Source organism: Cnephaeus nilssonii (genome assembly GCF_951640355.1).
Source record: "Cnephaeus nilssonii genome assembly, chromosome: 12".
NCBI classification, from domain to species: domain Eukaryota; kingdom Metazoa; phylum Chordata; class Mammalia; order Chiroptera; family Vespertilionidae; genus Cnephaeus; species Cnephaeus nilssonii.
The window spans coordinates 41,792,971-41,808,767 of record NC_137083.1 but is presented as its reverse complement, the minus strand read 5'-3'; the positions used below and the strand labels follow the sequence as shown (position 1 = coordinate 41,808,767).

The 15,797-nt window shown below is 42.5% G+C and overlaps 1 protein-coding gene across 1 annotated transcript in view; it reads right to left on the bottom strand.

Moving 5' to 3' along the window:
• PRKAR2B (protein kinase cAMP-dependent type II regulatory subunit beta) overlaps positions 1-15,797 on the bottom strand; it is a 73,498-nt gene that overhangs the window by 37,414 nt on the left and 20,287 nt on the right. The window contains exon 2 of the mRNA XM_079785398.1: positions 13,713-13,748. Within this exon, the coding sequence (XP_079641524.1) occupies positions 13,713-13,748 (36 nt within the window). The remainder of the gene's footprint in view (positions 1-13,712; positions 13,749-15,797) is intronic.

The window sequence follows — 15,797 nt, the reverse complement described above, 5'->3', positions numbered from 1 at the left end:
CGGAGGCTTTCGGAAGGCCTGGTGCACCGGCGGACAGCCAGCCCGCTGGTGCACCAGGTGCATGATTAAATCATGCACTGGGCCTCTAGTAATACATATGTTAGTAACAGCACAGTGGGCTGACAGCCTAACTAACTCTACCTCCCTCAATTCCTCCTAGTTCATACACGTTAGTAAGGTGGGATGTTACATGTAGCTATGCCCAGAAAGAGATCACCTCTTCTCAGGTTGTTCCTGGGTAGTGATCAAGGTGAAAGAGGTGTGGAGAATAACAGGGATTCCATACAGACCACTCTTAGTCATGGTACATGTCTGGCAAAAATTTTTAATGCTTCCCACACCATACAGAATAAAATCCACACTCATATCGAGACTTTCAAGGGTCTCTCATGACCTGATTCAAACCTGTTTTTTGATACATTCCTCCTACTATAATAAAGTCCATACAATTCTAGACTTATTAGACTACTCACTATTCCCTCAACACAACAGTTCATGTGGTTTGCTCAATGGGATACTTATCCCTTCTGCTCCCCCTTCCCAGCTATCAAAATCTGACTCTTTCCCCAAAGCTCTGCGCAAATGCCACATCCTCCCTGACACTTTCCCCAAGCATAAAAGTTAGTTTAAAGCTTCCTTCTATGTAGGAACACAGAATGTACCTCATTTGTACCTTTACTTCAATATAATCACATATTATGTGGGGGTAAATTCTAAATACAATATAGGAGGCAAAAATCTCCAATAGTCAATGCTATTCTTGAAAATCTCATAGGAAGCCATTGCTCAACATGGTCCTAAGGCCCCACAATAAGTCCACAACAATAGTTTTTCCCTCCGGCAGTAAGAATGACTGATTTTTCTTCTGTTGAGCACTAGATGCTGGCTTACCTTTGGAAGCCACATGTGTGGAAAATGGATACCTTTAAACTCGAGAAGTGCTCATACTCGGAGAGGCATGCAGGCACTGAGAGCAGGCCAGCAGGAATGGTAGCTTCACCTCCCCGCCTCACCCTCTGAGGGCACAAACTCGCTGAGTGGAATGTCTCTCTGCTCCTGTGCACTGAGGCTCTCTGTAGAAGGTGTACAGTGGAATCAGAGGGGGTGGCACTGACCGTGACCCAACTCTGCGGTGCTGTCCTACCACTGTCTGTTAGGACAGTCCTGGGGTCTGCCAGCTGTTCCAGGGACCTGGACACAAGCTACACCTTCCTCATCTTTAGCAATCTCACAGTATGCACAGAACAGTCTTGCAAATAGTGAGTTAATGATAAATCTTTTTTAATTTAACTGAAGTGATAGTATAACCAAACAGATATAAAGCCATCTCTTTTACAGTTATCAGAGAATAAGCATTCCTAAAACCAACATTTTTGCACAAAAAAAAGTTCTCCTCTTACAAATTAAAAACACTTGTAAGTCTAGAAAAAAACATCCAATCTGATTTTAAAATGCAGTAATTTTGCATAGTAAGAGAGAACCAGGTGGTTGGCTGCTTTTAAATATATATATACTAGAAGCCCGGTGCATGAAATTCGTGCACAGCGGGGGGTTGTCCCTCAGCCCAGCCTGTACCCTCTCCAATCTGGGACTTCTGGAGGGATGTCCGACCGCCCGTTTAGGCCCGATCCTGGTGGGATCGGGCCTAAACGGGCGGTCGGACATCCCTCTCACAATCCAGGACTGCTAGCTCCCAACTGCTTGCCTGCCTGCCTTCCTGATTGCCCCTAACCGCTTCTGCCTGCCAGCCTGATCACCCCCTAACCACTCCGCTGCCAGCCTGGTTGATGCTTAACTGCTCCCCTGCCAGCCTGTTTGCCCCCAACTTCCCTCCTCTGCCAGCCTGGTTACCCCTAACTGCCCTCTCCTGCAGGGTTGATCACCTTCAACTGCCCTCACTTGCAGGCCGGGTGCCTCCCAACTGCCCTCTCCTGCTGGCCATCTTGTAGTGGCCATCTTGTGTCCACATGGGGGCAGGATCTTTGACCACATGGGGGCAGCTATATTGTGTGTTGCAGTGATGATCAATCTGTATATTACTCTTTTATTAGATAGGATAGAGGCCTGGTACAGGGGTGGGGGCCAGCTGGTTTGCCCTGAAGGGCGTCCCGGATCAGGTGGGGTTCCCTTGGGGCGTGGGGCGGCCTGAGAGAGGGGCCTGTGGTGGTTTGCAGGCCAGCCACATCCCCTGGCAACCCAAGCGGAGGCCCTGGTATCTGGAATTTATTTTCCTTCTACAATTGAAACTTTGTAGCCTGGAGCGGAGCCAAGCCTGCTGCTCCCTCTGGGGCAGCAGCCATTTTTGTGGCAGTTAATTCACCTTCTACAATTGAAACTTTGTAGCCTTAAGCGGGTGAGCCCAGCCAGGGTGTGCGGAAAGCTTTGCTTCCCCTGTTGCCGCCGGCAACCCTGGCCTGCTCTCTCAAGCTCCATTCTGCCGCCATTTGTTTGAATTTGTTTACCTTCTGTAATTGAAACTTTGTAGCTTGAGTGGAGGCTTAGGCCTGCAACGGCTATGGAAAGCTTGGCTTCCTCTGTTACCTGGGAAACCTTGCTCTCTGTGGCTGTAGCCATCTTGGATGGGGTTAATTTGCATACTCGCCCTGATTGGCTGGTGGGCGTGGTTTGGCTGGTGGGAATGGCTTATGTAGCGGAGTGATGGTTAACTTGCATATTACCATTTTATTAGAGAGGAGATATATATTTCAGAGAGGAAGGAAGAGGGAGAGAGAAACATCAATGATAAGTCATTGATCGGCTGCCTCTTGCACACACGCTACTGGGGATCGAGCCCGAAACCCAGATATGTGCCCTGACCAGGAATTCGAACCATGACCTGCTGGTTCATAGGTCGATGTTCAACCACTGCTCAGGGCAGTTGGCTGCTCTTAATGTTCTGAAGAAATAGCATAAAAAAAGAGTTTATAAGAAGAAAATTACAGTGACCTTTAGTCTTCCACTTTATCTGTTTGAAAAATTTGTGAGATGAATGTAAAGTTTCCTTTTTCCTTTGGGGCTTTTTCCTTTAGTAGCTAGATGAATTGATATGCAAGGTAATAGTTTCATTCTTTTGAAGAGAAGCAACATTTGTCTGGTATTTATTGTCATTCTACGTGTGAAGCATTATTCTACCATAAAATAGTAATTTTTCCTCAATAGAAAGAGACTCATCCAAATGAGTCACCTGCAGTGGCACAGGCAGGTGGTAAAACAAGTTACCCGAGTTTCCCTCATGCACAGAGCTCAGGGCTAGTCAGCTGTCTCTGATTTGCCAATGTGCCGAGGACACTGCAGATGCCCCCCAGGGGCCGGAAAGGAAACTCAGTGGCCCAACAGAGACGCTGCCTTCCACAAAGAGAGACAGAGGGCTTCTTCAGGGCAGCTGATCTAAACTAAGAATCAGCTGGCAGACATGACTCCAATCATCCAAAACGGATCAATTAAAATTAGTGCCAGAGGAGGTCGGATTTCTGAGCCCTGTGTCACAGCAGACTCCAGATGGACAAAGGAGACAACGTCCAGGTCAATCCAGGATGACTGGATTTCCTGAGATTATGGGGGGCTTGAATTAGAGGGAACGTCAGGTCAGTCGCGTTCTGGTGGCTACTGTCAAATGTGGAATTGTGGTGGCCACATCCCCCACCATATGGAGAAAGCAGCCCACCACAAGAGAGAGAAGTAGAGGCAAGAGATGGAGAGATGCCTAACAGTGTTTCAGAGCCCAAGCCCAGCTGCATTCCTGCCCTCCGCCCCCAACATTTCAATACATTTTTCATTTTCACTTAATTAAATTCAATATGTTTCAGTAGCTCACAAGGAAGGAGACATCAGAAATTAAGGGCAACACTGGTTCAAAAAGATCAGGACCAAAAGTTAAACAATATAATAAAGGTTTCACTCAGTTACCAAAAATAACTAATAATAAAACCACAGAGCAGTCATTGACAAGGAAGTGGTATTTGCAAAATAATAAGTGCAAACTCTAGGGACTAGTCAATGAAATTCTAACAACAAAAGTGGATGATATATAATTCAGGGACCATGTGTGGTTCTGACAGCAGTACCCACAGTTGTTCATCTATGATACCAGGGAATGTAAATGATAAAGGTAGTCAACAAAATTGAAAGTATTCTCTGCCACCAAATTTTGCTATCTTGCAGAACCAATAATCATGAGCTTAGGTCTTCAATTTAGTTTTTATGCTCCATGGATTTCAGAACTACTGACTGATATTTTAAAAAATAGCTTTTACTGTTTTTATGAAAAATGACACATGCACCCTGCAAACAACTCATTTGTAAAGGAATAAAACTTTATTTCATCATATGCAAAATGCCTCCAGTTTTAGTGAAACCAACACATGGAAACAACTCTTACTATTTGTAAAACTGTGCTTGGTGTTATGACAGATGCAAGTACTAGGCACTAAATAGGGTCTCTGCACTCTGCTAACTTACAAGCTGCTTAGGGAGATTAATTTATCTGTTCAGGCAGTAGTATAAATTATTATCTGTGGTTAAATAGAGAGTGACTGATATACAGTGTGGGGAAAGAGCACAGGATTCAGATAGAGTGAGGCATATCTCAGCTCTGCCATTCTTTTTCCTGCCACTTATTAACTGTGTGACCTTTGTACATTACTAAGCATTATGACTCTCAATTTTTTCATATGTAAAGTGTGGCTATTATGAACTACCTCATTGAGTTATTGTGATTAAATAAATAGATGCCAGCTGTATAGGAATCACATGAGGAATAAACCTTAAAAAACAGATTGATATTTGTGGCATAAGCTCAAACACATAATGATGAAGTAGAATAAGCACACATTCATACTTGCCCATGAATGAGAGTAAGCACCAGGCCTTTGCACATAGACTCCCCTGGAATGCTGCCCCCACCCGAAACCCTGCCACCCACTTATTCCCAGATCTTGGCTGAAACATGAGTTCCTAGGAGAGGCATTCTCCCCCATGTACTAGTAAATAGTAGGTATCATGTGTCACTCACTGAAGAACTGAGTCACCCCATAGATTCTCATTCAAGATGACATCTGAGTAGGACTTTAGCCCCAAAGAAAGGCTGTGCAAAAAGCTCACATCTGGAGGAAACAAACTGACAAGCTGAGGAACCTTGGACCAGTTATTTAACTTCTTTGTGCCTCAGTTTTATCTATAAAATGGGGATAATAATAGTACTTGGTTCTATTACATGATATATTTGAAATTAAAGAATGTTTAGCCCTAACCGGTTTTGCTCAGTGGATAGAGCATTGGCCTGTGGACCAAAGGGTCCTGGGTTCAATTCCAGTCAAGGGCACGTACCTTGGTTGCAGGCTCCTCCCTGGCCCAGGCCCTGGTCAGGGCTCATGCAGGAGGCAACCGATCGATGTGTTTCTCTCACATCGATGTATCTCTCTGTCTTTCCCTCTCTTTTCCATTTTCCCTAAAAATCAATGGAAAAATATCCTCAGGTGAGGATTAACAACAACAACAACAAAATGTTCAGAATACAGTAGGTAGCCACAGCTTGATTGGATGGCAAGGATTTTGTTAGGGGTAATAGAATACAGGGTAAAAGTAGGTTTACAGTTGTTCTTATGGAATCTATACTAAAAAAGGGTAATATGCAAATTGGTCAGGACGCCCTCACAGTAATGACCGAACAGCAGGCTGCCTGGGGCAACAAGGCCGGCAGGGGAGGCAGTGAGGGGCGACCAAACAACTGAACAGCAGGCTGCGTGGGGTGACCAGGCGGGCAGGGGGGTTAGTGAGGTAAGACCAAAAGACTGAACAGCAGGCTGCGTGGGGCGACCAGGCCAGCAGGGGAGGCAGTGAGGGGCGACCAAACAACTGAACAGCAGGCTGCGTGGGGTGACCAGGCCGGCCGGGGGGGGGGGGGGGGGGGGGAGTGGGGGCGCGGCAGTTGGCGGCAACCAGGCCGGCAGAGAGGGCAGTGAGGGGCAACCAGGCCGGCAGGGGGGGCAATGAGGGTTGGCCTAGCCAGCAGTGGGGGCATTTAGAGGCGACCAGGCCAGCAGGAGGGGCCATGAGGGGTGACCAGGCCAGCAGAGGGGGGCAGTGAGGGGTGACCAGACTGGTGGGGGGGACAGTTGGGGGCGACCAGGCCGGCGGGGGAAGCAGTTAGGGGTGACCAGGCCAGCAGAGGGGCGACCAGGCCGACAGGGGGGCAGTTGGGGGCAATCAGGCCAGCGGGCAGAAACAGTTAGGGGTGATCAGGCTGGCGGGGGTGGGGGGGCAGTTAGGGGCAATCAGGCAGGCAGGCGAGCAGTTAGGATCCAGCAGTCACTGATTGTGAGAGGGATGTCCAACTGCCGGTTTAGGCCCGATCCCCAGGATCGGGCCTAAACCGGCAGTCGAGGGGTCCCGTATTGGAGAGAGTGCAGGCTGGGCTGAGGGGACTCCCCCCCATGCACGAATTTCATACTCTGGGCCTCTAGTAGTACAATAAAGTCTAATTATCATATTACACTAAGTTACTAAATATTAAAAATGTTTCTAATGGAACAAATGTAGATATTAATAAGTATAATCAAATGAGAATATCATTTTTTCCTTCTTTTAAAAAATATATTTTTATTGATTTCAGAGAAGAAAGGAGAGGGAGAGATAGAAACATCAATGATGACAGAATCACTGATCAGCTGCCTCCTGCATGCCCCCCTGACCAGGTATCGAGCCCACAACCCGGGCATGTGCCCTGACCGGGAATCGAACCATGATCTTCTGGTTGAATCGCTGACCTGTGGATTCCTCACATACATTATTACCCTCCTTCCCAACACTTTCCCCACACCCTCAAGTGCTTTTATGTAACATTTCCAACATTTCTCTCTCTTAGCTGGAACCTGGTTCTTTTCCAAGAACACCACTTCTCTTAGAAAGACCTACTCTCTGCACACAGTGGGGTCCAAAAGGTAGTGAGGGACTCTCATGGCTCCTCACACTGGCATCCAGACCACTACTTGGTCCTCCTATGCAAACACCTGTGCTCCTCTGAGATTCAGAGCATTCAGGCATCCCTCCTGATTGGTACCTGACTCAATTTTTTCCCTCCTCAATTTTGCCATCATCACAAAAGACTTCAATGTCCAAGCCCAACCTCAAATTGTGTTTGCTTCCTTGATACCAATAAAAAACGTCATCTGCTTTAGCAGTGTCACTCTGTAACTACATACATGCTGGTCCTTACTTTAATAATCTTAAACCTCATTACACATGTCTGGCCAAATTTTCCCATCCTTCTAGTACTCTCACTTCTATGTTTTTCTTTGACAAATGTAGATATTTTTCATGATGCTCAATTTAGCAGAGGAAAAGAGACACACCAACAAACTATAATATCGAAGGATGTGCAATAGTAACAGCAGCAGGAGGATGTACTCTCTATACTCTCTATACAGATGGCATCCAGAAAGAAAGAACGCTGAGGGGGAAGGAGCCTGCTTGGGGCTGTGTGTGAACTGCAGGAAGGCTACACAAGCAAAGTTTGTGGAATGTTCCAAATAGGAACAGGCACATGCCAGGCAGCAGCAGTAACAATCTGTGAACCATGGGCCTGGAACAGGGTTGCTGCATTCCACCCTTGCACCACACTGTGGGGCATGTTCACACTGCAGTCTGTCTTCACAAAATGCCAAAGGGGTAGAGTTTTGTTTTTGTTTTACTAAGCAGTTCTTTTAGATAAATGAGCGATTTTCCCTTATAAAAGCTTTTTATGAGAACTTTCGTATCTCATACAGAGCATATACCAAGGTCATGTTGCCCAAACCACAATGGCCCATGATGATATAAGCACAGAGTGTGCAAGTGTGTAGGAACTATTATAGCGATTTGATTCTGCCATGGCAATTTTATTACATTTTACAAAAGTACTGGTCAGCAATGGGTTGGGGGGGGGGGGGACTGGCCCTTCATACAAAAAATTTATGGAGCAGTGACCTAAACTCTGATCATAATTAGAGAATCCTATATAATAAAAACCTAATATGCTAAGTGTCTGGTTGTCTGGTCGGCCATTCAACCAATCAAAGCATAATATGCTAATGATATGCTAAGGCTGTTTAACTGCTCACTATGATGTGCACTGACCACCAGGGGCAGACAGTCGACCAGTCACTATGACGTTCACTGACCACCAGGGGGGAGATGCTCCAACTGGTAAGTTAGCTTGCTGCTGCGGTCCGGCTGATTGGGACTGAGCAAGACGGGCTGGACATGCCCCGGAACCCTCCCGCGGTCCCTCCCTGGCCCCGATCGTGCACCAGTGGGGTCCCTTGGTCTGGTCTGCACCCTCTCGCAATCCAGGACCCCTCGGGGGATGTCAGAGAGCTGGTTTCAGCCCAATCCTGCAGGCCGAGGGATCTTACTGGTGCACAAATTTGTGTACCAGGCCTCTAGTGGTTATGATAAGTTCAAATGTCCATCCTATCTACTCTTGTCTGTTTTATAGGCAGTGCCAGTAACCAGGACACACAAGGGGCTAAGGGAACTACACAGGCTTCCCATGTCACCTAAATCCCCCTGAGTCTGCTGGTGTGAAGAATCTGAGGACACAGGAGCAGGAGACACCCCACCCTGCCTTGCCCTGAACTGTTTATCATGTTTTTACTGTTGCATTCCTCTCTCTCTTCCCTAGAGGACTTGAAGACAACTCTGGAGAAAATATAGTTAAATTCAAGAGATAAGTGAATTTCTCACTGGCCTTAAGATAGTTTATCAGCATTCCTGGGCCTAACAAAAAAGAACCAGACTCAACACTTCCCATAGATTCCACTGGAATCTAATTCCCGAGCAGGGTAAGGCCTGAAAGAACACAGTGTGCTTAAAAAGCAGCAGTAAATGAGCACTGCTAGAAGAGGAAGGAAGAGAGGGAAGAGGCTAGGGATGAGTGTCCATTTGGTTTTATCTGTACCCATTCACAGGGGAGAACCCATTTTAATATCAGCCTGGGCACAGACAGATGACAGGTGCGTGGCGTGGTTCCGTTACTTGCACTCCATCTGAAGGAGAAGCCTGGACAAAGAGCCCCAGAGACTGCTTTGGCATCTCCGAGAACCTCTCTAGGTCCCCCCTCCACTCTCTCCTCGCACCTCCCAGGCCCAGTGCTGGCACCTCTGCTTTCATTCTGTTGCCTCGGTTGAACTGAGTCTTGATTTCAGCCTCACCCTGGGTATCATCTTTTTAACAGATTCTTCAGGTCAATCTTTGCCGTCCACAAGCTATTTCTGACCCACTTCAACATCCAGTCTGAGAACCTGGAAGCCCCTGCCTATCCAAGAGACACATTTGGAGAACAGTCTGGTACTGTGCAACCAAACTGGAGACAATACTGTGATAAGCATTTTTCATGGATTAGCTACTGTTCAAACACTATGACAATCTTTTTTTTAAAATATATTTTATTGATTTTTTACAGAGAGGAAGGGAGAGGGATAGAGAGCTAGAAACATCGATGAGAGAGAAACATTGACCAGCTGCCTCCTGCACACCCCCTATCAGGGATGTGCCCGCAACCAATGTACATGCCCTTGACCGGAATCGAACCTGGGACCCTTCAGTCCACAGACCGACGCTCTATCCACTGAGCCAAACCGGTTTCGGCACTATGACAATCTTGTGAGATAAGTACTATCCCCATTTTCTACCTGGAGAAATGGAGTGTCAGAAAGGTGGCTAAGGTTTCACACACCCTAGAGCGTGCAAGTGGACATGGGATATGTGAGTAGCAGAAGCAGTACTCCAACCCAGGTCTATCTGAACCCAGAGCCCAGACTGCCAACTCTGGTAAGAGACACTTACATTTTATTTTTTAAATATATTTTTCTTGAATTCAAAGAGGAAGGCGGCGGGGGGGGGGCGAGGGGGGGAGAGAGTGAGAGAGAGTGAGAGAGAGATCAATGATGATAAAGAATCAGTGATTGGCTGCCTCCTGATGCCCCCCTACTGGGGATCGAGCCCGCAACCTGGGCATGTGCCCTTGACCAGAATTGAACCTGGGACCCTTCAGTCCGCAGTCCGACACTCCATCCACTGAGCCAAACCGGCTAGGGCGAGACAATCACATTTTAAAACAACGGTAAGTTAAAGGCAGAAGTAACTCCTGGCCTTAAGCCCCTGCTGGCCATGGCCATGGGCATCTGCTGACTCCATGCCACAGGTGCTTGATGGCAGAGGAGAGTGCAGAGCAGAGTTCCATGAAAACAGACTGTTTATAATAAAATAGCTAGTTATTAGTAATAAAACACAAACGTTCCCCTTACTTTCCTATTCAAACCCATTTTATGAGCCTAAATTTAAAAATCAGCTCAAATGGCACCTATCTGTGAGCCACACCCTGAAAGAACTATATGTTTTCTCCTTTTCTCTTTGTGTATATTGTGGTATTTACCACACTGAGTCACAGTCCACTTCCCTGCTAGACTATGAACTTCCCAAGGGCTGTATCTGACTCTTCTTGCATCCCTACCACTGTATCTGGCGCATAGTAGGGACTCAGTAAATGTTTACTGAATGAATCAATTAATTAAAGAGGTATTCTCCCAATGTGCATTATCCATCTAGTGTTGGTGATTACCAAGCTTGAAATAAACTTCTAAAGTGCTCATTTCAAAAACATAATATAAATGTCAATATAGTCATATCAGGAAAATAGTTTGACAATTGGAGTATGATCCCTGGAAAAATCATTGGGGGGTTAAATATTTCATCAAATAACTTCAGAATAAAAACAATGAACACCACGGCTACAACATATTTTCAAAACAAAACAAAAGGAAGCATATGTTCCCTGAATCAGATTCAAGACAAGATCTGAACTTCTGCTATTTCACCACTTTCTTTGAAACTAATCATTTTCTGTTTGGGGTGATTTCACGGAATTTTTAATATGTCATTTTACACAGTGGGTTGTGAGACTTAAGAACTTAATTTCACCTCTGAATTATTCTAAATGCTCGTTTAGGAAAAAACATGAAATTTTAGCTCTGCTAAAAATATACTGTATAATTCAATGCTCATGTTATGGTTAAAAATCTAGATATGGTTAATTATCCACATGAGAAGAGAAAATCAGCAAATTCATAATTTGGAATTAGATTTTCACTTCTATTATAAGAAGTAATTATGTATTAGAGCAAATAATGCTCAACACTAGTTCATGAAAGCAACACTAAATGTCAATACAAAGATTTCATGAATAGCAATGGGGCATAATGACCAGACAGTGGGTGTGCCCACGCAATCTAAGAATTCATAACAGGCGATACCGTGAACTGTTTCACTGTTAGGGATAACCTTCGGAACTCTAAAAGAGCAGACTGCAAATATCTCAGGGAGTCAATTTATGAAAGATAAGAAATGCAGAGTTGCAACATAAAAGCCTTGAATGAGCTTGAATACAAAAAAAAGAGAGAGAGAGAGGGAGAGAGGACATATCAAGACAACTGAGAAAATGGAACTCTAGACTGTATATTGGTTAATAGCATTTATCAAGATTAAATTCCTTGTGTTATATTATGCAGAAGAATGCCCTTGTTCTTAGGAGATATCCATGAAGGTTTTAGGATTCCTAAAAGGTTCAGTAAAAAAACAAGTGTGGGTACATGCATGTGTAAGGAAGGAAGGAATAGAGTGTGCAAATGTGGCAAAATATTAACAACTGAGAAATTTAGATAAAGGTGATCACTGAATTATTCTTTATACTTTCCTATAAACTTGACTTTTTTCAAATAAAACCCTGGGGTTAAAAAAATTCAGAGAGAGGTGTGACCTCATGCTGCAAGGCACTGTTTCAAGATTAATGGGACACTTCTAGACATTTTTTTTTTAATTCGGAGGGGGGGGGGAACCATAGAGAAAAACCATTATAATATTCTTAAAAATAATGAAGTACAAATAGTAAAAAGAGATGCCTATATTAAAGAATGACTATCAAATATATAATTCTTTAAGGCTTTTTAAATAACAGGCTAAGGCACAGAGCTGAGGATTTTACTGTTTTCTTTTATTTTAAACAATGTTCTAGAGAACCACTAACATATTTGAGAGTCTAGACATTCTGCTTTATAAAAACCATCTAACTTAACCATCACAACAAGTATGATTGTAGCTGGTATGATCCCAAACTGAAAGAAAATGAAAATAAGAAAGTAAAACTCAATGAGGTAAAGAATGCACATGCAAATTCAGAGAGTAAATGGGTGGTTTGAACTCAAGTGTGTGTAACTTCACAGGCGAGGGTCTTTCCCATATGGTATACTAGATGACCAATGAAACAAGATTGTTGTTTGCTTGGTTTTACTCTCAGAGTTTTATGGAGAGACTACATCTACCACCACAGCTAATTTTTCATAATTACAACAATAAGTGGTATAGATCTATTTTTTCCACCAAAAAGAATCACCTTCCAAAACAGAAAGCTTACAATAAGCTTAAAGAAAAATTAAACCCCAAACTTTCAATGTTAATTACATACAAATTCTAAAATAGATTTGTATGACTTCTGTATATTTAAAAAGATATACAGAGAAGAAGTCATTACTAAGAGTAGAAATGGGTTTAAAAAGAACAAAAGTAGAATATTTCTTTTTCATTTTGGATAGAAATGCTCTCACAACTGTATCCTGTACTCCCTACCAGTGTAGGCAGTGAACCTAATTGAAGCATCATTAATATGCGAAGGTCTATCACTGTGAATATGCATTAGGCTACTGTGGTATCTTTAAGATAGCAATAACCACACGGGTATTAACTAATGTAAAGCAATTTGCTCTGATTCTAAATGGTCCATGATGACAAGTTCTTATGGTAACTGCATTTTAAGTTTTCCTGTCCTTTATTAAAAACTATCATCAAACACTATTTGTAGTGTCCTTTACCCAATCTTCTAAATCACTGCTTCTAAACTGTGGCTCCTCAATCAGGTAACCATGCAGATAATCACTGGTCAAGAGCAGGAATAAACAAATTAGGGTGCGAGTCTCCATTTAAAAAGGTACATCAGCCTCAGTGCACAGTACGATTTTAAGTTTTAGCCAATCGGAGAATATTTCCAATTATTTCCTAGTTATTACATATCACAGGTTATGTTTTTCTGGGCAAATGTCAGACAAATAAAATACTACTTTATAGCAGGAATTTTCTTTTTTAAATATATTTTTGTTGATTTCAGAGAGGAAGGGAAAGGGGGGGAGAAGGAGAGAGAGAGAGAGAGAGAGAGAGAGAGAAACATCAATGATGAGAGAGAATCATTGATCAGCTGCCTCCTGCACGTGCCACACTGGGAATCGAGCCCGCCGGCCTGGCATGTGCCCTGGCCAGAATTGAACCTCCTGAGCTACACCAGCCGGGCTATAGCAGCAATTTTCAACCTTTTTCAACTCATGGCACAGAAAAACTAAATATTTTTTGCCAATCTGACCAAAAAAAAAAATAGGTATAATTTGATTCATTCACACTGGATGGCTTTGTTGTGTTAGCTGCTGTCATTTTTTAAATGTGACAATCTAAGGGAAAAGGGCTCAGTGCCCTTGACTAAATAGTCAGGTATTGCATGGTTTAAAATTCTTGCAGCACACTGGTTGAAAATCGCTGCTCTATAGCAACTATTCTTTTCATACCTTCTCCAATACTGCAATCATCTGAAAAATGTCACCATTAGAAAGCAAAATCCATAATTCAGTCAGACTTACCTGAGGCACGCCTCGTGAACCGGTTTATTACCGCAGCTAAAAGAAAAAAAAAAAGGCAGAATAATATTAGATAAAAATCTAATTTTAGCCACAGCCATGAAAAGAAACTGAATTGTTAAGTGATCCTATTAAGTTGAATATGAAAAAATAAGTGAATAAATAATCAAGAGGAAATACCACAAATGTATGAAAATTAAATGTTTAAATTTACTCGTAGCCAAAGAAATACAAATTAAAATATTTCACCTGTTCAATCAGTTTAAACACTTTAAATAAAAAAACCCTAGTAATAGACAGTTTAATCTACTTAACTGAAGACAGTGTAAATCTATAGAATATTTTTATAAATAAGTTGGCAATTACATCAAGTGCCATTAAAGGTTTGTGTCCTTTAATAGAGCAATTCTATTTTAAAAGATTTATCCTAAAGAAATATCACTAGAGAAAGAAAAAACAATGTATGAATATAACTTCCGCAGCATAATTTTTACAATGAAAAAAAAATTAGGAAACAAAATTTAAAATGCCCATGTATACTGAAGTCATTAGTAGGTAAAGGACAACATATCCTTGATATTCTCAATTGTATGATATGTGGTTTTGACAATTTTTGTGTAACCCCAGGGTCCATGACATACAAATCTGTATATTGTGAGCTGCAATTTCAGGCTGGTATATGGGAGTGTACCACTCAACCAGTAATCCTAGTATGGGCCCACTCCCCGACTCACCTCAGCTCTGCTGTTTCTTCTTGGTTTTGATTTTAGTTCTCTCAAGAAGTGAGGTTTTTAAAAACTTTATTTCTTGAGAGAAGCAGCAATAAGTTTACTGTCCATATTATTTACATACAGGACATCATGCAGTACACAGTATATTTAGTGGCAGAATGTCATGGGCCTATTACTTTTTAATACTTCAATATTTTCAAAACAGTAATTATAAAAATTATTTACATTATGGAAATAGATCAAGTAAAAGTAAGACTTAAACATTTTACCAGCAGTATGGTTATACTGCATGAAAAATCTGTATGCATAGGAACAAGTATGAGGAGAAAACTGTGTCAGATGTTTTACATTAGTCCTTGCAACCATGCAATATTACTGATGAGGCTCAGAGATATTGATTAATTTGCTTTAGATCACATAGCCCCCTGTGGCAGAGCTGGAGAATTTGAACCTAGGTCATCTACCACTAAAATGCTGCCTCATAATGAACTCTCAGAAAAAGAAACAAAAACAAAAAAAAAAATCCCATTTACCATTGCAACAATAACAACAACAAAATAAGGTACCTAGCTATAAACTTAACCAAGGAAGTAAAAGACCTATACCTGGAAAACTAGGACATTGAAAAAAAGAAATAGAGGAAGATACAAACAAGTGGAAACATATACCGTGTTCATGGATTGGAAGCATTAACATCATTACAATGTCCATACTACCCAAAGCAATCTATAGATTCAACACAATCCCTATTAAATATCAAAGGCATATTTCACAGACCTAAAACAAAAATTCCAAAAATTTATATGGAACCAAAAAAGACCCCGAATAGCTGCAGCAATCCTGAGAAAGAAGAACAAAGTTGGAGGCATCACAATATCGGATATCAAACTATACTACAAAGTCTTGGTAATCAAAACAGCCTGGTACTGGCACAAGAACAGGCATATAGATCAATGGAACAGAACAGAGACCCCAGAAATCGACCCATGCCATACGGTCAATTAGTATCTGACAAAGGAGGCAAAAACATAAAATGGAATAAATAAGTGGTGCTGGGAAATTGGACAGGTACATGCAAAAAGATGAAACTAGACCTCCAACTTACGCCATACACAAGAATAAATTCAAAATGGATAAAAGACTTAAATGTAAGTCACAAAACCATAAAATCCTAGAAGAAAACATGGACAGCAAAATCTCAGACATCTCTAGCAGCATTTTCACAAATACATCTCCCAGGATAAGAGAAACAAAGGAAAAATAAACAAACGGGACTACATTGAACGAAAAAGTTTCTGCGCAGCAAAAGAAACCAGCATCAATATTGAAAAGGGAAACCTATTGTATGGAAGAACAT